The 23728-nt window shown below is 38.5% G+C and overlaps 1 protein-coding gene across 10 annotated transcripts in view; it reads right to left on the reverse strand.

The window, feature by feature from the left end:
* Positions 1-17816: 17816 nt before the first annotated feature.
* LOC309499078 (uncharacterized protein) overlaps positions 17817-23728 on the reverse strand; it is a 95018-nt gene continuing 89106 nt past the window's right edge. For 3 of the 10 annotated variants that reach the window (XM_082170089.1, XM_082170088.1, XM_082170087.1), the window contains 2 exons: positions 20505-22128; positions 19027-19446 (listed from right to left, as the gene is read on the reverse strand). In XM_082170089.1, the coding sequence (XP_082026215.1) occupies positions 19326-19446; positions 20505-22128 (1745 nt within the window). In that variant the 3' untranslated portion in view covers positions 19027-19325. Of the gene's footprint in view, positions 18627-18903; positions 18999-19021; positions 19887-20504; positions 22129-23728 lie in introns of those variants that run through there. The other 7 variants (XM_082170085.1, XM_082170082.1, XM_082170086.1 and 4 more) reach the window with 7 other exon arrangements.

Here is a 23728-nt window from a genome sequence, read left to right on the forward strand (position 1 = left end):
TACAGCCTGAAGAGGAGCCTATTGAGGAGAGACATAGCTCGGAGAGGGAGATTGATGTTCCAGCTGTTGAATCAGAGGATGAGCAGAGTGATACAGAGATGTGGAGAAACAGGCTAAGGAGAGCTAGGCAGCCCAGGCGTATCTACACCTATGACCAGCTAGGCCAGCCAACCTTTCAACAGCTGAAGACCTGCCATGTTGGTGTGAAGACGTCCACAGGAACTGCCTGTGACTTCTCCACCAGATCATCATTTGTGTATCCTTTTTATCATGGATAGATATAAAAGACACACAGAGATAATCTTATTCGTTAGTTTATAGTTAATGTTTATCCATTGCAAGTTACAGTTCATGGTAGTAGCTAACACATAATACAGAACAGGTAATCTGGACAGTTATCTAAGTAATAAGTACAGAAATAGGTTATGATCCTGGTATATTGAAATTAAAACAGTAGTGTAATATACAAGCAGTGGTTACAGGAACAGTAGTTGTGTGTACACTTACGGTTTATATTACTAAATGCATGGCTTTGGAATATGTAGACACATAAGTTTGGGGTGTATGTGGTATTTTCCTTGTCCCTTTGTGAAGATTGGGGGGCCCACCAATACTTCAATGGATTATTCACCCTTTGATACTAAATGGACTATGGACACTTAGTCTAGTATTGTTGCCATGAGAGACTTGCCAAAGAAAAAAAAAAAGAATACTGAGAGATAATATGTTATAACCACCCTGTAATGTATCGTCGCTGCCCGATGAAACTCACGTATGTCCAAAACGGTTACTTTTCAGGAAGTGAAAAAAACACCGTAATTTCAAAAGCAGTTGAACGTAGCATTGTCATACTTGGTATGGCATCTTTAAATGTAACCATATTCTTGCCAGTGTAATGATATAATCCACATTTGACCAAAATCGAGTTTAAATGGACATACGTGCATATTTTACAGTAACGGTGGTCGATACGCGTTCTTCCGATCATTAATTAGAATGGCCAAGTCGCGTTTCATATTGACAGATGAATAGGCTACGCTCAGTTTATTAAATAGCCTACGTCTCAGTTTATTAAATGTCTCTTGCAAACTATGAAGGGACAATGAATCAACACTCATTGCTGGGCCGGCGCGTCCATATAGGCGAACTAGGCAATTGCCTAGAGCGGCACTTTTGTAAGGGCAGCAAAATGTGTGCCAACCGGGAATGAACAATTCACAAAATAGGCTAGGCTATATGATCATATAATCATACATAATCAGAGAGCCTTTTTCTTTTCGTTTTGAATTATTTCGTTTAAAGACTTTTCAAGCTTTGTGTATTTGATGTATTTCTCATGTCTGTGTGAGGAATACACTGAGTTTCGTTAAGTTAGGATGAGATGCGCTCCAGTTAACGTGCAATGCAAGTGACCGCGCGGGCGCCTCCATGATTATATTGTCTGCTATATATTTGCTTCTTATTTATTAAATCCACTCCAGGCAATTGGTTGATGAAAAATTTATTAAAATTAAGATACAATTTATACAAAACGAAATTCACTTTAAAGAAAGGTTTTCTACAAAACCAAACTTAATGAAGTGGTCAAAATCATGTTTGACCCGTCTCAAATTGTCCATCCTATTACTCGTGCTGTTCACTTTTCATACTTTTAACAGTATAGTAGACCTACAGACTCTATTTGTACAAATTGCTGCACATTCATTTAATTCTGCATTTTGCACACACAAGTTGAAAGGCTTCAAATCAAGTTCACGGATAATTGTGCGTGCATTTATTAATCATTATGATACTAAAATCATAACAAAGTAGGCTATGCTATGTACAAAAAAATACAGCCATTTCTGTTTTTTTCTTTAAAACAAAAAAACAAGCTGCACCCTTTTTTTTACATTTCATCTTTCATTCCGAAATAGAATAATGAATGAACGAAAAAGTACACGGACCCAACATGTAGGCTATTAGCCTTTTTACCCATTATCAATCTAAATTAATTTAATTTTTTTTAAAAAAAATTTAATTTAACTTAATTTAGTTTTTCTTTATTTAAATTTAGTTTTTCTTTATTTAAAGCTGCCGTCGGCAACATTTTTTTGATCATATTCAGTGTAATCGACACTATAATCCGACAGAACAACATAAATAAGGTGGTTTTAGAAAAAAACCCGAGCTTCTAACTCCACCTGGAGCGTGTTATTTGTTTTGCAAAAATCCAGCGCTCCCGCTTCATCAGGTCCAATCAGCGCAGGGGGGTGTGAGATCTGACTGTCAATCACAGGTCGTGCACACACCACAGATCCCCCCTCACTCGCGCACGTTAATATCACATGCACACGCCACGCCTGAAGTTCGCCTGGAGATTGCATGAAGCGTGATGGCGGAGAGAAAATCTACTAACAAGCTTCCAATTCCTCGGTTATTGCTATCTATGGATAGATTAGCCAGGGCAGCCTACCTCCGAGTCCATGGTGTTGATAGATGCTGAAGAGACGGACGCGTTCACAGAAAATCAGGTACACACGCACAGTGACGCACTGACGAGCACGACCTCGATGGGAGGGTGCTCGCTGGTAGTGGGGAGGGGCATGAGAGTTGTAAACATTCAAAATTTTGGCTAATCGACCCAATCTGCCAGACTTGCCAACGGCAGCTTTAAATTTCGGGTTTTTCTTTATTTAATTTTCGTTTTTTCTTTATTTAAATGTCATTTTTCTTTATTTAAATTTCGTTTTTTCTTTATTTAAATTTCATTTTTCGTTTTTTAAATTTCGTTTTTTTCTTTATTTAAATTTAGTTTTTCTTTATTTAAAATTCGTTATTCTTTATTTAAATCTACCCTTTACTGTGTCAGTAATTTATTAGTCAGGAAAATATTAGACTACCTTAAAAGTATTGCTTAAGTTAACAGACCCGTGCGTGAACATCTCCACAATAAAAAGTGACAATTACTTCGTCTAGACCATTTACCGGTAAATAACAGTTGTGAATATATTGCGAATATATAATAAACTTGAACAGTTGTCAAAAACAAACGTTTGCTGATACTTTACCTCACAGAGTTATTCGGCTATCCAATGCTGAGCTTCCAGAGACGCTTAGACCGGCGAGATGCCTCCACAGGGCGGGAGATACGCGGCGTGATTGACAGCTTTGACACCAAATGGATATACGTGAAAATCAGATGACATGATTTCACAACTTTTCATTGGTCATTTAGATATGTGAAGCATACTGTATACGGAAATGAACCTGGACATTCTATCCGTCGAAAAATCGGCAAAATGGACATACGCGGTTTTCATCGGACAGCGACGGTATGATGTGTGTGAAAATACTTAGGCTACCTGTTTACTTACCTTCCACCATGTGTTCCGTTGTGGAGACATTGTTGATTAAGATTGTGAAGATAGGAAAGAAAATGTTTGGACACATTTTTTTTTTTTAGTGGGGGAGGGTGTTGCGACCTAGAAGTATTATGTTTAGAAGTATTATTTTATAATTTCATAATTTCCTAGAATAGGGATATGTTTAGAATTCTGTAAGGGAAATCACTATAATTTCATTGTAATTTAATTTGATAAATATTCTGGATATTATTCTGATTTATGTTACTGAGAGGCGAAAGTTCATACGATGATGTCATAGGCCAGCGCGGGAGTAAAAAAAAAGACGACGTAGGCTGCTAAGTGAAGTGAACGTAGGCTATATCACTGATGGTATACAATGTTGTGTTGCTTCGTGAAAAAAATTAATAATTCCAACAGAACTGGCTAAATAAAGTTGCAAAAGAGAAGACAGAGTCTGTTTTAAGTGTGCAACACAATGTTGCCAGATATTGCACGAAAAACATTCAAAAACCAAAAAATTTAAATAATCGAAATAAGTTCAAAGCTTGTGTTTTTTTAAAGAAAATTAATATATCACTAGCCTAGCCCTAACATTCAACTTCCCACTTTATTAACTTCCTAAAGTGTCACAATAAATGGGAAAAACGAGTCCAAAAAGACGTATAATAGGTGGGTCTGGCAACACGGAGGCTGCACCCGCGCCCTCACTCACAACACGCTCTCAAGCCCCGTTCAATGTTCTAGCTTCTGGCAGCGACATGAATCTTTCTGTCTTTCTTTAACTGTGCTTATTAACAACTTATAAAATCGTCCATCATATGGAGTTGCACAGGCGGAAATCGCGAGGGGGTCGGTAAAAATATCATTAAAAGCATGTGTAAAATTAATTACATAATAAATACTTTATATAGGCCTAAATGTTTGTGAAAGTACTAGTAAAACAATACAAATGCAAAATATGATTGGAAACATTTTGAGTCCCCCTCCGTGTGACAAACGGAGGAATAAAACCCGGATAAATATCGGCCAGGCGTTTTCGAGATGGAGAGAGCTGCGCGACAATCTTGGACTTGACAAACTCTGCTCTCGCGAGTGTATTGATAGACAGGTAAGCAAATAAAAAAAATAAAAAATTGTACAAGTAACGTCATAAAAGATGATTTTAATAGATATGAATTACACCACATGCCTGTAATAATATAGCATAACATGTCCCGTTCCTTGCAGTTCATTAATTATGATGACATAAAATAATACGATCAGACATACAGGTAATACAAAAACGAATAAATTACCTCATCCGTGATCATGATTCATTAATTCCATTTAGATACATCGCTAGATAGTGATACGCATTAAAAACGACATCTCCCATCGTCACCTTCTTCATAGCGTCATCAAGCTTCGCCTTATTTATTGTTGGAAACTGCGCCCTCTTGTGTGAAAAAATATTACATATTGGAGCTTTAATGGTGTTAAACACTTTAACTACATGAAATCATTACTGAGAAGTTACAACATTTTTATATTCAATAAAAATAAATATTTGTTGTGGATGCGTGCTTTTGAACACTTTTCCTCTGGCATGCTGTTTTAATGTTTTAACTAATTGCTTATCATGATAATAGCAGATTGTCTGAGAAAATGGTTTCGTGCAAATAATGCACAACAAGGTCTATCTGTTTCCATTAAAAATATAAATCAATTAAAAATACTATTTGGCCAGTGGAAAAGATTGAGAAAAACTTTCTCTGAAATGTATTTTACACTATTTGATTTATTCATTCAAAAACAAGGCAAACCCACAACTGGAATGGGAGAGAGTGGAGCGGGAGGAATTAACTGATTCGGCTTCCCTGTTATTTGGCATGTGTGACAAGTTCGGCAAAATTGAGCAACATCCCGTTTCAAACCTGGCCAAAAAAAATGGTGTAAAATACTATTGTAGGTCTTAGTTATTCCCAAGTGTCCAGATAATACATGCTCATGAGCCAGACAGAATACCTGAGAACGAAATGTACTTGGAACAACCACCTGATACACAACATTCCAATCCAAATCATCATCAACCCTAGAACACCACTTTCGCATCAATAATCCATCATCTTCAAAATACGCAATATGTCTTGCCTTAGCAGCCTCATAACTAAGAACAGTCGAAAAACATTTACGCAAAGATGGATCTTCCTTTTGTGCTGCGATGATTTGAGACCGAGTGATGGGCAAATCTAACGAATTCGACTTCCCCAGAACACTTTCTGAAGTTTTCAGATCAGTGTTTTGTGAGGAGCTCTCTTTTACTTTCGTTTCAGACTCAGAACTTAACACACCGTTTGTTAGCGTCTGCCCCATCAACGAGTCAGCCAGAGCGACGCTAACTGAGCGCGCGTAACAGCACAGGCAGAAAATACATCAGGATATAGGCTAGCCACATCATCAGTAGTGATGTTACGTCTGACACCGACGCTCTGAAGCTTGCTTCAAACTCGAACGGTCCTTGCAATGAACCACTGCTTCGGAGCTTGTATCATTACGTCACTAGTCACGTGAAAATGACTTCTGAAGCAAACACACTGGTTCACTCCTGTAGTGAACCACCTTTGACAGCCCAATCCAGTGTTGACAGGTTTGAAACCTGGCGGCTGTATTTCTTATAAAAGTGAAGCCAAACCATGGCAACAGTAGTCGGTGTCAGTAGTCGGTGTCTCTAAAGCTGGTGAAATTGTAAAAAAAAAAAAGATATCACCTTTCACCAAAGACAAAGAAAATAATATTTCTGAATAAAAACCATACCATTTAATGAACACTTTGTCTAAGCCTTCTGCATGTACCCAAAGCACACCCTCTGCCACATTATTTTATTATTAATTAGAGAACATATGAACATTGTTACATAAAAACATGCATCAAAGACAGACACTTCAAAAACCCTCTGCTACATTATACAAGTACAACCAGTTACACAAGCACATCCTTTTCAACATACAAAAATATCAGTCCCACCAAGTTAACAAGTTATAGAGTTCTGCTTCCCACAGCTAAACAAGATAAAGCTTTCACACATGATACTGCCCTGCTAAAAAAAAAAAAAAAAAAAAAAAAAAAAAAAACTATAGAAACCATTACCGAAATTCTATTGGATTTAATGGTTTTCATGAGAATTGTATTGGTTGTAATGGGAATTATAGTGGTCTCTGTGAGTCTCTACTGATATGTGATGGGTTCTATTGGTGGGGGCATTAAATCCTAATGGAATATGTCCCAAACACACTACAAAAAAGAATTCTGTAGTGGTTTAAATGGTAAAAGCCAATGGTTCCTATTGGTATTTTAATAGAAACCATTAGTATTTCTGTGATGGTTTCCAACTTTTTTTAAGCTGGTCTGATCTTCTGTCATTGTCTAAAGAAATAATTACACACACACATCATGCTTAATGTTTTATTATCAAGGTGAACACATGAAATTCATCAGTATCTGTAAAATTCACCTACATAAATGAGTTTCACAGCACTAACACTGTTTCAGCTTTGATCGCCTCGGTAAACACGTAATAAACGGGGCGTTAACATATAAGCCTACTTGCATTTTATGGTTGTCAGCTTTGTTGCATTACATTTACTTCACCAGGAGATGGTGCTGCAATTTCTATATGAATGAAGCTTCGAGTAATGAACCATTTTCGACACAATTGTATCAGAAAGCAATAATGCTTCGAAACGCTTCATTTGGCCATCACTAAAAGTGTGTGTGATGGTTGTGTAAAGATGAGAAATACCGTGAACTGCTCTCCTCGCCTCATAAGACTTCTTCTCCTTCTTCCGTTTTTAGGCGCGTTGCATTCTTAGTGCATATCGCCACCTACCTTTGCTGTTATGCAGATACTGGGGGTAAAACATTGAATTCTACAAATTATTTTTTTCAATATAAGAGATGTTTGTATGCACTTCTTATTTCTAGTGATTGAATTCAATGAGTCATAGAATATGTTAAGATCCTTACAGAAGAAATTAAAGGAGGGTGTTATAGACATTACTTTAGCTTTATGTATATAAAACTTCCCAAGAAGAATTATTAACTTTAATGTGTTATCAATTATATCTGAGCCAGTATTGCAGTCCAAGAATAATATCATAGCCTCATCAATTCTAATTATTTTGTAGAATGTATCAAAAACCATCATAGCTACCTGCTTCCAAAAGTCTTCAGAATATTTACAATTACAAAACATATGTACGAGAGTTTCAGATTCAAGATCACAAAAACAACATTGTGGTGAGAAATCTTTACTAAGAAATGTGTTACACAGATAAGACCTGTGGAGTTTTTTAAAATGAATTTCCTTGACCTTATTTGGCAGTAAGAATGTATTACTCGCTGACCAGATTGTCTCAATTGAAGGTATAGAAGAAAACATTTGTTTCCATTTCAAAATTGCTTTTGGGTAACAGCTGATATCTTGATTAAGACACTTTCTGATGTAAGAGTTATTACACTTCATATCCATAATATTAACACCTCCTATAATAAGTTTAGAAGTCTGCCGTAACACTGAGTTGTAACTGAGATGTGCTTTCACAAGCTGAAGCAATTTAATGGAGACATTTTTAACAACCATATGGTAATCTTTACATTCGAATACCTGAGAGAGCAATAAATTGTTGATAAGTATAAATCTCACCATTACAATTTAGTAAGTCGGAAATAAAAATAATTCCTTTATCAAACCATTCTATAATAATATAATATGGTTATTCCATATTATACAAGTGTGTGGGGAGAAATTATGTTTAAAGGCTATTTTCCATGCATCAAGTGATTGCTTGTGAAAATTGGATAACTTGATGTGAAGTTTACTACATTTGAAGTCACATGATAATAAAAAGTTTAATCCTCCACACTTTTCAAAAAACAAAAACAAATTGGGGATATAAAACCATATAGAATTATTATGGGCCAAGCAATGTTTTATCCAGTTGATTTTAAAAATGGTATTAAGAGTACTGAAATCAAGAATGTTAAGCCCACCCTCTGAAAGAGTTCTGATAATCGTTTTTTGCTTTATATATTCAGTCCTGTTTTTCCAAATGAACTTAACTATGGCCCTGTCAATATCTGAGCACACTGAAAAAAAATTATTCTGACCCCTTGTAAATGTTACATGTTTTTATCTGGTTAATTTCACTGGTTATTTAATCCTACTTATTTTTTATTATTAATTTTCAAATTCACTGCCCTTGTTTAAAACAAGTTAATTTCATTCAATTAAAAGTAATTAGAAAAAAAAAGTTTCATTTAATTTCCATTCACTGTAAAATGAATACGTTAATCTACTCAATAAAATTGCACAGATTACAAGCAATATTATTAATTAAATTAAAACCATTAGAATTGAGTAATAATTAATCAAATTAATTCCTTAAAAGTTAACCATTTAAAAAAATGTAAACAAAAATATCTGAATAACAGACAGACGTCAAAGATGAATTAAGAACTCTTTATTTTGTATTGCCAACATTGAAGACACCTGATGTTAACAAGCAGAATCACTGAAGGAGAAAACCGTAATGGTAAAACCGTAATTTTAAGTTACCATCATGGGGATCAGTGTTTGTTTTAGTTGGGCTCTTTACCCTTAAACCTTTAACTTTAGATTTTGTTTGGCTGCTGTACCTGAGTTATAACAGCCAGATGAACAAATAGAAAAGGTGATCTGATGGTGTTGGTTGTGATTTCATATAATCATTATTTCACAATCATTTGACCTGAATCATTGAATTCATATAGAGCCCAATTTCTGAGTTAGGTTTACTTTATTAATTATAGCAGCACTGTCCTTGTACAGCATAATATGTTTAGCCTTTTCAATGGAATCCATATGATCAAATCAATAAAAAAAAATAAAAAAAACTTCAAAAAACGTTTTTATGTAGGAACACACAGACATCAAGAATTCGCGTATGAATCTCAGCAATGGTGACAAACAGATCACCTCTGATCATAAGCTCATTATTTATTCATGCAGAAATGCATGATGGGAGCCATGAATGAGATATTTTGATTGGCAGCACCCAGAATGCACTGCAACATGCTTTATAATCGTCACCATTGTTGAGATTCACAGGTTGATTCTTGAAAAAAATTAGTAAATTCAACTCAAAATAGTTTAGCTAAAATTATGAATATAATTAAACTGAAATTACTTATAAAATATAAGTACAACCCATTTACAAAATATAAGTACACTCAAATAAAAAAATGTATCTGGATTTAGATAAATATCTGGATTTAGATAAATTTATTTCGTGCAACCCCTTGACATAATAGGGGTGGTAGTGGCGCAGTGGATAAGACACATGCCTTTGGTGTGAGAGACCCGGGTTCGAATCCACTGTGAGACACCAATGTGTCCCTGAGCAAGACACTTAACCCCTAGTTGCTCCAGAGGCGTGCGACCTCTGACATATATAGCAATTGTAAGTCGCTTTGTATAAAAGCGTCAGCTAAATGAATAAATGTAAATGTAAATGTAAATAATAAAATTAAGTAAAGTCAACATAAAAACATTTTCAGTGCACATTTTAGAGTTAACATACAAGGAGAGAGCTGGATATACCAGCCTTGACGCTCCCTCAGCCTTGGAAGAACACGTCCATGGATAGACAGATTTCTCTGAGACCAGCAATTAAAAAACATTTCTGCTTTATGTAAGCATGTAGAAAAATTATTTTCAACTCTTTCATGTGGACATGTATTGGTTAAAATACCAAGAGACCTAACCTTTTCCTTTACCTTAATTCCACATATATCTGGGATAGCAGAATGATGAATTGTCATAATCTCTGATTTACTCTGATTAATAGAAAGGCCAGAGGCATCTGAAAAAAGTTTTAATGCCTCTAATATAATGGGGACCTGTCTTTTATCCTTCAGGAAGATGCATGTATCATCTGCCAGTTGACTGGTTAAAATAGTTCGGTCTGCTATTTGGATCCCTTCAATATTCAAACAATTCACTATATAAAGGTTGAGAAGCTCTGCAACCAACAGAAACAAAAACGGAGAAATAGGGCAGCCTTGCCTGATGCCTCTCTCAATGACAAACCGTGGTGAAGTCCCACTAGACAAGGATACATTACTATTGATGTCTTTATACAGGGTCTGTACAGTTTTCAGAAATTTTGGACCAAAGTCAAATCGTCCTAAAGCATCATACATGAAGGTATGCTCTACTGTATCGAATGCCTTGTAGAAATCTAAGAACAAGATAAGTGCATCATCATTAACCAACTCGACGAACCAACAACGAATGTTGTTTGAAATGTGTCGACCTTTCATGAAGCCAGATTGTGTGAGAGAGATAACTTCTTCTAAACAGGGTTTTAGTCTCCTAGCATATATACTGCAGCTAATATTTTGTAATCAGAATTAAGCAACATTATAGGGCGCCAATTATCAAAAAAAAACAAAAAAATCTCTATTTGGTTTAGGAATTAAGGTAATAAGACCCTGCTTCATCGATGCGGATAATTCCCCTTGATCTAAACATTCTTTAAAAAAATCTAAAATCAAATATTTTATATCACTCCAAAATGATCGATAAAATTCAAATGGTAACCAGGGCCAGGACTCTTATTAAGTGGGGTCTTAGTAATTATAATGTCCAGTTCTTCCACAGTTATCTCTCCGTCACAAACAGCATGACTATCTTCACTTATAGCTGAAATAAATGGCTCCACCTTCAAGAAAAATGTATTAGAAAATTCAGAATGAAAAGAAGTATAAAGTTGTTGGTAAAAGTCAGATACAAACTTTGAAATTTTGCCTTCATCAGAAGTCAAATTACCATTTATATGAAGGGTTGAAATCCCTTTTAACTCACCTCTTCTTTTTTCTAAATTAAAAATATATGTAGAATTCTTTTCTCCAAATTCTAGCCATTTTGCCCTTGATCTGATGAATGCACCTTTGGCTTTTTCTGTATAAAGAACATCAAGATTTTTCTTCAATAAATACAACGTCTCCTTGTCCTGTTGACTGGGAGATGACAAACATAAAATATTATTAATTTCCTTTATGATTGCAGAGCTTCTCGACTCCTTTGCCTTAGAAAGTTGTTTACCAAACTGTATAGAGAAGTTTCGGCACTCATATTTAAAAAGTTCCCACTTTGCAATAGCAGAGTCTGAATTAACTTTACATTTTTCAATAATATTCTTAATGCCTGAACAATATGAAGGAAGTTGCAAAAACGAAGTATTCATTTTCCAGTATCCTGGTCGTCTCTGGAAACTGTTACGAACCTCAGATATTTCAAGATCGATACAGGCATGATCCGTTAGAGGGGCAGGAGAAATAGTAGCCTACAGGAGCTATTAAAAGAACCTAGGCAGGCAAAAGGTAAAAGCAAAAGGTCTATTCTACTGTAGATTTTTGTGACATGTCTGCTTTAAACCATGTAAATGACAAGATACTGTTTCCATGGACGTGTCTGTAAGCATCCAACAAAGAAAGGCTGCTACAAAAATCATTTATAACTAAATTAAGGCGATTAACATTAAGTCTTGGGGAATCTATCTAAATGCAGATCAGGGGCTTCATTGAAATCCCCTCCCACAATAAATGTTGCGTAAGGAAATTTCTAATTTAAAGCAAGTAATTTTGTAGATAAAGTTTGGAAACGAATATGGTTTAAGTTAGGGCTGTTAAAGCCATATACATTACATAAAATAATAACAGCTTCTCCAGACTGAACAACAGCTATTATCCATCTGCCCTCTAAAGAGAAGTGTGGTTAAATAAAAAGACCAAAGAATAGGCAAGGGAGGGCAAATGTTAACATGATTCACATATTATCCGCTGTAATCTTCTTTCCATCAATAATGGCAACCGATCCCTTGAACCCAGCTCGTTTTCCATCTTTCCTGGCTTGACTTAACAGTGGCCACAGTTGATTCCGTGCCTCCCTCGCCCGTTGTGTCAGATCTTCTGTTATTTTAATACCTTTCTGTTTGAGGACTTCAGAGTTTTTCGCGTCCATCCAGATGCGAAAACTGCACGATAATCCGCCGTGGACTCATGCCTCCTGCTGCAGTTCTCGGGCCGATTCTGTGTGCGACATCAATGGAAGTCTGAAGAACGTCTCTCAATCCCGGCGAGATTCGAGAAAAAATATCCATTGCAATCATTTTCATGTTTTCTCCTGTCTCCTCCGGTACACCAGACATTTTCAAATTCCACCATCTTTTATATGCCTCCAGTTCGTCGACTTCCCACAGTTGTTTGTTTTCAGTGATCACAGCCGCTACTTTAGTTCTCTTACGAGAGGTTCTCTCGTACTGCGTAATATCTTACGCCATGGGGAAATCTCTTTTCCGCGAGAAACTGAAGCCAAAAATTATTCTTAATTTTGGAATAATGTAAAACGCGTTGCGGCAGCATGCAGACATAGGTGAGACAGCTCGCGCGCCTATTGGCTGCCCTGCGGCAACTGCAGCAGCCTATCGAAAGGCCCCATCGTGACGAAAAAGCCTTTTCAGCGGGACGAGCCATTGCATCTGAAGCCGCTGGCCGCGCCGCCTTCAGTCGCCGTTCCTGCTGCGCTATCCGGCGCATTATATCCTTTCACTGCTAGTGTGTGTTCGCGCCACGACTCACACTCTCTCTACTAAAAGAGCCGAGCGTCTTTTTCAAGATGTCTCGTACCTTCTGTGGCTCGTGCCGAGCCCCACTCAGCGACGGGGACCGCCATGTCATCTGCGTTTCCTGCCTGGGTAAGGATCATGGAGCTCTCGCGCTCGCTGACGGCGGATGCCCTCACTGCGAGCTATTGCCCATGGCGACTCTAAGGACTCGCCTGGCATCTTTCACCGAGACTGCACCTCCACCCGCTGCGGTGCTGCACCGTAAAAGCGCCATGCTCAGCGGGTCCCGGAACCTCCTCCAACCGACAGAAGCTCGCCGGTTTGCCCGCCAGCTCCGCCGCCCGCTTCACCTGAGTCTCTTACTGCCGGACAGTGGCCGCCGTCTGCCGCCGCTTCCGTCACGGATGACGATTAAGAAGCCGCGTCTATGGGGATGGATGTTCCTGCTACAGGGCTAGCTTTCCTTACGTTACAAGAAAGCTACCCTGCCCCGTTCGTGCGTCACTCACCGGCGAAAGGAGGAAAGAGAGTGTTCTAGTCCCGCCGAGGCCGGACCAACCTCCATTTCTCACACATTTCTCAGTCCCCTCCTAAATTCAGGCGACTGAAAATATAAATATTGCAGCAAACGAGCCTGTTATAATACGTGCACGCCTGCAATCAAATGCCGTCACAAGACAAGATGACGCTATCTGGCTATCCGCTATACCATTCTCTATGGCGCTCTCGCTCTGCTGGCAGCCGCCTCCCTCCGAGTGAGCCCCGGCCTGAGATTGAGATAAAGCCCGAGGCAAAGTCGTCCTAGTCCGCCTAGGAAAACGACGGTGTTCAAGTCCCGCTGCGGCCAGACTTCCACCAAAACTTCTCGCTCGTTCAGTTCCAGAAAATGCAACTGTTCCAGTGTATTTTGCAGAAACAAGCCGGTACCACAGCCCGTTTGCCTGCACACAAACGCCGTTTTCACGTCGGCCCAGATAAATCTCATAAAGAGTGTGTTTCTGGTATTCCAGCCACGGCCGATGCTGTTATGAGTGTAGTAAAATGCCCAAGCCCAGTGCTCATTCCTACACACAAGCACAGCCCGCCACATTTCAGGGCTCGCACACATGAAATCGACTCATGTCGATTGTGCATTAAATGTAGTGAATGTGCCCACGACCCAGTGCCCACAAACACTGCACACTGCATGTCTCACGGTTTCTGTAAAAACGAAACCAACGCACATACAGTCGGCTCAAGCCGACGGCGTTCTCAGTGTAGTAAATGTGCCCGCCCACATTCACTCACAGACATGTGCAAGAGAAGATTCTTTAAGCACTGAAATGTATAATGCACTAACAAATACATCTCCATTTCCGGACTTATACTCTAGAACACACACACATAGATTCCCAAGATGGAAAGGAAGGAAAGGAAGAAAGAATGCTGAAATGAATGCACACTTGTGGAAAACACCATTTGAACACAGTTCCCAGGAGTTAAAGGGATAGTTCACTTTGAAATTAATTTTTGGTATGTTTTAGCTTACCTCAAGGACATCCAAGATGTAGGTGTCTTTTTTTCCGCAGTAGTTTCAATTTTGATATTTTTAGGTCAAACCGTTCTTGTCTGTGAGTCATATAATGCAGGTCTATGGTCACGGTCTCAAAACACATGCACAGAGTCCAAATTAAAACAATTCCCCGTCGTCCAAATTAAACAATTCCCCATCGTAAGTACACATTGATGGCCTAAGACACGAAACGAGCGGTTTGTGTGAGAAAACGAACAGTATTTATATGGTTTTTACCACTTATACGCAGCCATGTCGTAGTGCTCTGATCTGACGTGTGCGCAGACTGGTGCATAGACATATACACACTAGATGTCGCCTTGTCTACGGCAGTTCATTGAACGAATGTCTTTAAGGCGACATCTAGTGTATATATCTATGCACCAGTCTGCGTACACGTCAGATCAGATCACTTGGACATGGCTGCGTATAAGTGGTAAAAACGATATAAATACTGTTCGTTTTCTCACACAAACCGCTCGTTTCGTGTCTTAGGCCATCAATGTGTACTTACGATGGGGAATTGTTTAATTTGGACGACGGGGAATTGTTTTAATTTGGACTCTGTGCATGTGTTTTGAGACCGTGACCATAGACCTGCATTATGACTGACAGACAAGAACGGTTTGACCTAAAAATATAAAAATTGAAACTACTGCGGAAAAAAAGACACCTACATCTTGGATGCCCTTGAGGTAAGCTAAAACATACCAAAAATTTATTTCAAAGTGAACTATCCCTTTAATACAATGTACTACTAAAGGTCACATTGTTTCATGATTTATATATGTCATATGATTTACTAGTCACATGGTTTTACTTCTTATGGGAAAAACCCTAGCGTAGGCACAGGAACTGATGTAACCAAACGTTCCTATATATATATATATATATGAGTGCCTCTGTATGAGTGTCGTTGCGCTTTTGATTTTGATGTCGTTGCAGCCCTGAAGAGAATATAGCCCATCTTCCGTTTTATTTAGAGTCTTTGATTGATATTGCTCTGCTGAATTTCTTAACTTGACAAACTCGGACGAGAACAAGTTAATCATATATTGCTTGAACTGCATATAAGGTATTTAGCCTTTGTGAATCCATTCACAGGCCTGCCCTGGAATAGGATAGAGCTGAAAGTATTATAACCTGTAATCTTTTGTTGATTTGCTACAAACCTTTTTGTTGTATAACCAGTATTTTAATCTTTTGTATAAATAAATTGTACTTTATAAAGACAAGTACCGTTTATTCATATTTCAGCTCATCACAAGACAGTTCTATAAATATTATAACAGAGCATTATAAGAGTAGCTTGTACTACTATTATTCTTCAAGAACACCCTTGGACAAGATTCTGCTGGAAGGTAAGCATAAACTTTGATCCATAGGCTTGAACTTGTAGACATGTATTGTTACACAATAGGGTTATAATATTCCTAGATTTGCTGATATATGTTAGACAAGCCAAGGGAGATTAATCCTAGAAATCTGACCTGACAGCACAAGGCTATTCTAGATAACTTTGGTTACTATGAGGCTAATCAGGAGATGAGATAATATCAGATCTCACAACACATGGCAAGCCCAGGGCTCGCACAAATAAAATCGGCTCATGTCGATTGTGCGTTAAATGTCCGGCCACGGTCGATGGTGTTATTTCCCATTCTAGATCTAAGACGGCTGAACAAAGCACTTTCAAAACGCCGGTTCAGAATGCCCACAACCAGGAAAATCCTCTCGCAAATTCGCCAAGGGGACTGGTTTGTGTAAATAGATCTGAAGGACGCGTATTTCCAAATACAAATAGCGTCACGTCACAGGCGATTTTTGAGATTCGCCTTAGAGGGCCAGGCATATCAATACACAGTCCTACCATTTGGCCTGTCCCTAGCACCCCGTACATTCACGATGTGCATGGACGCGGCCCTTGCTCCCCTGAAACTTCGGGGAATGCGGGTTTTGAACTACTTGGATGATTGGCTGGTTCTAGCTCAGTCTCATTCAGAGCTCATAGAACACAGGACCATACTACTCGAGCATCTCGAGAATCTGGGTCTCAGAGTCAATTGGGAGAAAAGTTCACTGTCTCCCAGTCAGAGAATATCTTTTCTGGGCACAGAACTGGACTCGCTGTCTATGACAGCTCAGCTATCGCCACAGCGCAGACTGGATATTCAGCGCATGACGGAAACCTTCCGCTGCGGCGCTATAGTCCCGCTCAGAAAGTTTCAAAGGATGCTGGGTCTCATGGCCTCAGCATCATCAGTACTTCAGTTGGGTCTGCTTTGCGTGCGCCCACTGTAGTTCTGGCTAAAAGCGCGAGTACCGCGCCGAGCGTGGACCTCTGGTCTTTTTCGCCTCAAGGTCGATCAGAAATGTGTCTCAGCTCTGAAACCTTGGAGAGCGATCGACTGGTACCAGTCAGGTGTAAGCCTGGGGACTTCGAGTGTGAAGGTGGTGTCTACGGACGCCTCCACCTCGGGATGGGGAGCGCTGCTCAAGGGCAGACCGTTCTTTGGCCAGTGGTCAGAAAGGGAAAAGCTTCTACACATAAACTGCTTGGAAATGATGGCAGTCGACAACGCACGGAGGCGCTTTTGCCCCCAGATAGCAGGACACCACGTCTTGGTCCGTTCTGACAAAAATAGTGATTGATCTGGTTTGTGATGTTGGACTGCTATTATTTTGAACACAGCTGTACGTTATTCCACTGCATTTGGATCCTCAACCTTCGTGTCTCAGAGCAGTTCATAACACTTTTAATCCATTTAAACATAGTACATGTTTTTGTTAGTATATTTGCAATGTACTATTGAAAAAAGGAATACATTTCAAATACAATAAAGTATACTTTTTTCACTAGGGAATTGAAAGACAATCCTGTTATTTCTAACAATATGACATGGATATAACATATGACATGGATAAAACATTGCTGGTGATGACGTAATCGGCAGTAAATGGTAGAACATCAAAACACGTCAAAACACCTATAAAAAAATAACGAAGGATTACATGCCTTTATTCACGCTGCTCTTTTTCTGCTGGTTGTGTAAAGCTGTGGTGAGATAGACACAGTAATCATTTCAGTTTATTTAGTAAAAACTGTGTTTAAAGTTCATAGTAATTGTTCTGACTTCATGAAGCCTCATGGTGTGAATGAACATCAAACTGACTAGAACAAACTCTCTGAAATGTATATATGATACTGGATATCAAGGGTGAAACTATTAATAATGTAGAAAGACGGCAATCTCATTCAACATCAGTCATGTGTGCAGTGAAATATAATTTATTAGACATTTTAAAGCCATTTTGAGAAAATTAAAACATGGAAAGCTCAAAAAGCAATTATATCAGGATTCTTCATGGCTTTCAGAACTAAAATTATTACTGATTCAAGCAGAATCAGCAGAAAATAAAAACAGACAGTAACAATGAGATGTTGATAAAATAGTAATCATTAAGCAACTACAAATATTATTGTACATTGTATATTGTTAAAAGTGAAAGCGAATGAGACAGATCTCTCTCTTTACTGACTTATAATAGCCTAAGCATCTCAAGAGAAGAAGAGTAGAAAAGAGTCCAGTTTCAAAGATACATGAAAGTATATCTTGCGTTTGCATGGAAGAGGAGAAAGTAGATGTTCTAATGAAAAACAAGTTAAAAATGTATATCAGATTCAGGTCTCTCTTAAAGTGTTATGGCCTTCTTCTCCAGTGTGGCTTTCTGGCACTTAAGGTCATCTTCTGTAGTAAAGGACTTCAACACTGAAACACACACCGCCGGGACTTTTCTGCTGTAATATTACGAATTAATCTTCTCCATTGTGTGAATCTTCAAGTGTTTCTTCAGGACTGATGCCCAATGAAACTGTTTACCGCACTGATCACAGTTAAATGGTCTTTCTTCAGCTTCACAAGCAGATGTGATTTCAGAGAGAAAGCCTGAGCCGCTTCTTCCCAGTGTGAACTCTCATGTGAATCTTCAGACTTGATTTTCATGTGAAGCGTTTTTTACACTGAGGGCAGGAGACAGATTTTTTGGCTTCTGTTTTCTCTTTCTTGTTCACGTCCATCAGGTCTAAAATAAACATTACATCAAGTGAGATTTCAAATGAGAGACAAATGTGAAATGAAAAGTGAAGCTCAAAGTCAAGATCACTGATGAGTTCAATAGTCATTTTAATCCCATCATATCTGGTCAACAACTGCTGTGCACGATTATGATCTATTTTAATATCATGAAGATGATTTGTGTTATAAATCACTAGTTTGGTCATGAAACAATGTAAATCTGGTGAGCATCAGCATGTTCTTCATCATGATGTATGAATGAGGAATCAAGAATAAACACCAACCTCTTTGTTCTTCAGTATCAATATGGTTTCATTCTCCAGGTTCTGGATCACTGGTGTTTTCTCGGTCCTCTCCTTCCAGATGCTTTCTGGTAGATCTGCCAAAAATTATAATAGGCATGATGAGAGATGATCAATAAATATTTCAGATTCTACAATAAGTACTAAGACTAATCACATATTTAAAATAAATAAATAAATAAATAAATAATAATAATAGTGATATTAATCCTGTCACAAACGGTTGCAAGATGCACGCGATGAAGATCAGGTATAACGTCTTTATCCACTCAGAAGGTAATACAAACAAGATAGGCAAATGAAACCAACCTCTCTGCGGAAAAGTGACCAGACAAATGAGAACTGAAAAGACTGCCACTTTAATATAAGGCAAATGAGGGTATAATAACAAACACCTGTGCAGATCAAATCAATGGCGATGACAACAGATAATGTTGGAGATTTTCCTTTGCCTCATGTAAAAGTCTGCATTTCTGTGTCTCAGTCAGAACCCAGGTTAAATCATGATAAATCAGGTCAAGGGGTCTGTAAGGATGAAAGAGTACCTAACAAGCTCAGAGAGAAGGTGTGTATAGGTAGTTGATAAGATGGTACTAAAAATGTTAATTAAAAATGATGGATGGCATTACAACACTGCAGGTGCAGAGAATCATGTGACCCGAGATGTTCCTTAAAAATGGGAATGGCCAAAGATTTTTCCACCAATAGAAAAATGTCTCCGGGAAAGATGATGCTAATGGCAGCGAGATCTTGAGGTGGAGCAAGAAGAGAAAGATAGCTGATTGGCTACCTAGTGATAAGAAAGGTATAAAACCTGAGGTTCCGACCATTGCAAGTCAGATGAATAGCTGCATCTCATTTTGTTGCTTGTCAATTAAGTTACTTCTTCTGAAACCTGGAACTTTCCTGGAGATTTCTTCGAGACCCGATTTGAGAATTTGCTACAACATAATGTGGCGGGAAAACTAAGACAAAGGAGAACATGTGACTGAGAAAACAAACTAAAATCCATGAAAATGAAACTAACAGAACTGTGACTGTGTCTTCAAATCGCGCAGTATAACATGGATAATCAGGTTTTGTCGAAGCCACAGCAACAAACAATTATTCTTCAATTATTTTTAATGATCAAAACCAACTTAAGTGAACTAGGGCTGCAACTAATTAATGAAATTAATAATAACAAGCAGATATATTAGAAACAGAAAGCTGATTTGATTTAATCTGTTTCCATCACAGTTGCGCAAATAATATAAATATGTAAGTCACAATAATGAGAAATGTTGTCATAATTATGACTTAGTATCTTATAATAATTAGAAACTTTCTTGTAATAACTTAACATTGCATTTTAATGAGATGCTTTCTCATAATAACGACTTAACATCTCATAATGATAAATGTTCTCATAATAATGAGATACTTTCCTATAATTATAACTCAATATCTCATAATAATGTGTAAATAACGTGAAGCGGATAGCAAGCAACCACCAAGAGGTCCTGTTGCTCATCATGGCTGTTAGGAAACTAACTCACACAGAAGAGATTTTGTTTCTCAGCACATAAAGATGAACTTCTTACCGTGATCTCAGACTGTGGTGATGTGGTTTCTCCACTGCATGAATCTTCATGTGTCTCTTCAGCTGACTTTTAATAGAGAAACTCTTTCCACACTGATCACACGTGTGCGGCTTCTCTCCAGTGTGGATCCTCTCATGTCTTTTCAGATGCTGTGATCGACTGAATCTCTTGTCACAGTGTGAACACTTGTAAGGTTTTTCTCCAGTATGGATCCTCTGGTGCAGTTTTAAACATTGTGCTGTAGTAAAAGTCTTCTCACACTCAAAGCACATGTACTCTCTCACACCAGTGTGAATTTTTTGATGTACTTTTAAATTTTGCCGCTCTTTAAAACTCTTTCCACACACAGAACATGAATGTGGCTTCTCCTTCGTATGAACTGTCAGGTGTGACTTCAGGTTTGATGACCAATTAAATGTTTTCCCGCATTGATCACATGAGAACGGCTTCTCTCCGGTGTGAACTCTCATGTGTCTTTTAAGGTTTTCTGATTGGGTGAAACTCTTCCTACACTGATGGCATACATGCGACTTCTCTCCAGTGTGGATCTTCATGTGTATCTTCAGGTGACCTTTAATAGTGAAACTCTTTCCACACTGATCACACGTGTGCGGCTTCTCTCCAGTGTGGATCCTCTCATGTGATTTCAGAGATGATGGCTGACTGAATCTCTTGTCACAGTGTGAACACTTGTAAGGTTTTTCTCCAGTGTGGATCCTCTCATGTGTTTTCAGATGTGATGACACATTGAATCTCTTGTCACAATGTGAACACTTGTAAGGGTTTTCTCCAGTGTGGATCCTCTCATGTGTTTTCAGATGTGATGACTGGCTGAATCTCTTGTCACAATGTGAACACTTGTAAGGTTTTTCTCCAGTGTGGATCCTCTCATGTGATTTCAGATGTGCTGACTGGTTGAATCTCTTGTCACAGTGTGAACACTTGTAAGGTTTTTCTCCAGTGTGGATCATCTCATGTGCTTTCAGAGATGATAACACACTGACTGTCTTGTCACAGTGTGAACACTTGTAAGGTTTTTCTCCAGTGTGTATCCTCTCGTGCAGTTTTAAACATTGCGCTGTAGTAAAAGTCTTCTCACACTCAAAGCACATGTACTCTCTCACACCAGTGTGAATTTGTTGATGTACTTTTAAATGTTGCCGCAGTGAAAAACTCTTTCCACACACAGAACATGAATGTGGCTTCTCCTTCGTATGAACTGTCAGGTGTGACTTCAGGTGTGATGCACTAAGAAATGTTTTCCCGCATTGATCACATGAGAACGGCCTCTCTCCGGTGTGGATCCTCATGTGAATATTAAGATTTGATGATTGTGTGAAACTCTTTCCACATTGATGGCATACATGGGACTTCTCTCCAGTGTGGATCTTCATGTGTATCTTCAGGTGACTTTGAAAAGTGAAACTCTTTCCACACTGATCACACGTGAACAGTCTCTCTCCAGTGTGAACTCTCATGTGAAGCTTAAGATGTTTGGTTGTGAAACTCTTTCCACACCGAGTGCAGGTTGTAAATTTCTTGGCTCTTCTTTTCTTTAAAAATGTCTGTTTATTCTTTGAGCGACGCAAGTGTTCTTCACTCTCCTCGTTCTCTTCCATCAGATCTGAAGTGGAAATTTTTTTTTCATAAAAATCATACAAAGAGAAAAAAAATGAGGTGAAAGGACATAAAAGTAGACAACTGCTATAAAACATTACCATTTTCCTCTTTGTTTTTTTATATTAATTAAAGTTAAATAAACAAGTTTCCATGTGTTCCAGTTTGAGTTTGGCAAATCCAATTCCTGCTCTGCTTGCCTCAGAAATGTCACACTGTGGCATCTTATGGCTAGTTCACACTACAGGATTTTAAGCCAGATTTAAGCCCGATTCGCAAGTTAACGAGCTCGCCGATAGGTCGGGCTGTAATCGCGTGCAAATCTGCGGGTGATCCGCGCTCGCCAATCTTTAAGTGTGAAATACTTAACGACGCATCAAAAACGCTCGCTGACACGTCGCCGACGCGTCGCTGACGCCAGACAAATATCTAGCATGCCAAATATCTGGAGCTGTCGGCCGACTCGATAGCCTGTGGTGTCACGTGTCGTGACGAGCAACAGCCAATGATCAGCTTGTTATGACATTACAAAAGCCTTTTGTATTTGTAACCATCATTACCAAACCACAACAGGCAGCTGCTTTTTTATTATAATGTTTTACTCACCTCCAACTCTCTCTGACAGACAATCCCTGCTGCCCGCGTGTGCTTATCCATCCTTTCACCCATTCTCTCTCTCTCTCTCTCTCTCTCTAGTTCGATACTTTTAAGGTACCGACCGAATTGCCTCGATACTATCGAGTATCGAAAAATGACTTGTTCGGTACCAGATTTCGATACCTAAGGGGTTAACTCGTCAACGTCAGTGCTCAAACAAATACATATGAAATGCACAATGACACACCTAAAGTCGCTCACGCATATACACGCAAATTCTACACATTCAAGACGCGCAGAACTCTCTGAGCACTTAGGCAACTCATATGAGACGCGCGCACGCATACACAAACTCTCCACGCACATAGTCATATGAGACGCGAGCACACACACACACACACACACACACACACACACACACACACACACACACACACACACACACAATACCATAAAGATGTGGATAAGTCGATCAAAAGTGTGGCTACATTTCTCCAGGCTCGATGCCAACAGCGCGCAATGCAGTATTTGCGGTAAAATAATTGCTGCAAAGACCGGTACCACGACAATATGATGAAGCCCTTGACAGTGCATGGAGTAAACATAAGAGCAGAAAGTTGCTCCTTCTTCGACTGGTAAATGAAGAGATACCTGTTGATCACTCTGACAGTGTTTATATTGCAATAATGACCTACTGAATGTACACTGCCGTTCAAAGGTGTTGGTTAGTCAGTTTTTCAGTAAGGATGCATTAAAGTGATCAAAAATGACCTTAAAACATGTGTAATGTTACAAAAGATTTATGTTTAAAAAAAATGCTGTTCTTTTGAAATTTTTATTCATCAAAGAATCATGAAAAAATGTATCAGTTTCCAAAATATTAAGCAGCAAACTGTTTTCATATTTCTGAAGGATCATGTGACACTGAAGTAATGATTTTGATAATTCAGCTTTGACATCACAGGAATAAATTACATTTTGAAATATATTCAAATAAGATTAAATTGTAA

Source organism: Leuciscus leuciscus (assembly GCF_965113295.1).
Source record: "Leuciscus leuciscus genome assembly, chromosome: 1".
In the NCBI taxonomy this organism is placed as follows: Eukaryota; Metazoa; Chordata; class Actinopteri; order Cypriniformes; family Leuciscidae; genus Leuciscus; species Leuciscus leuciscus.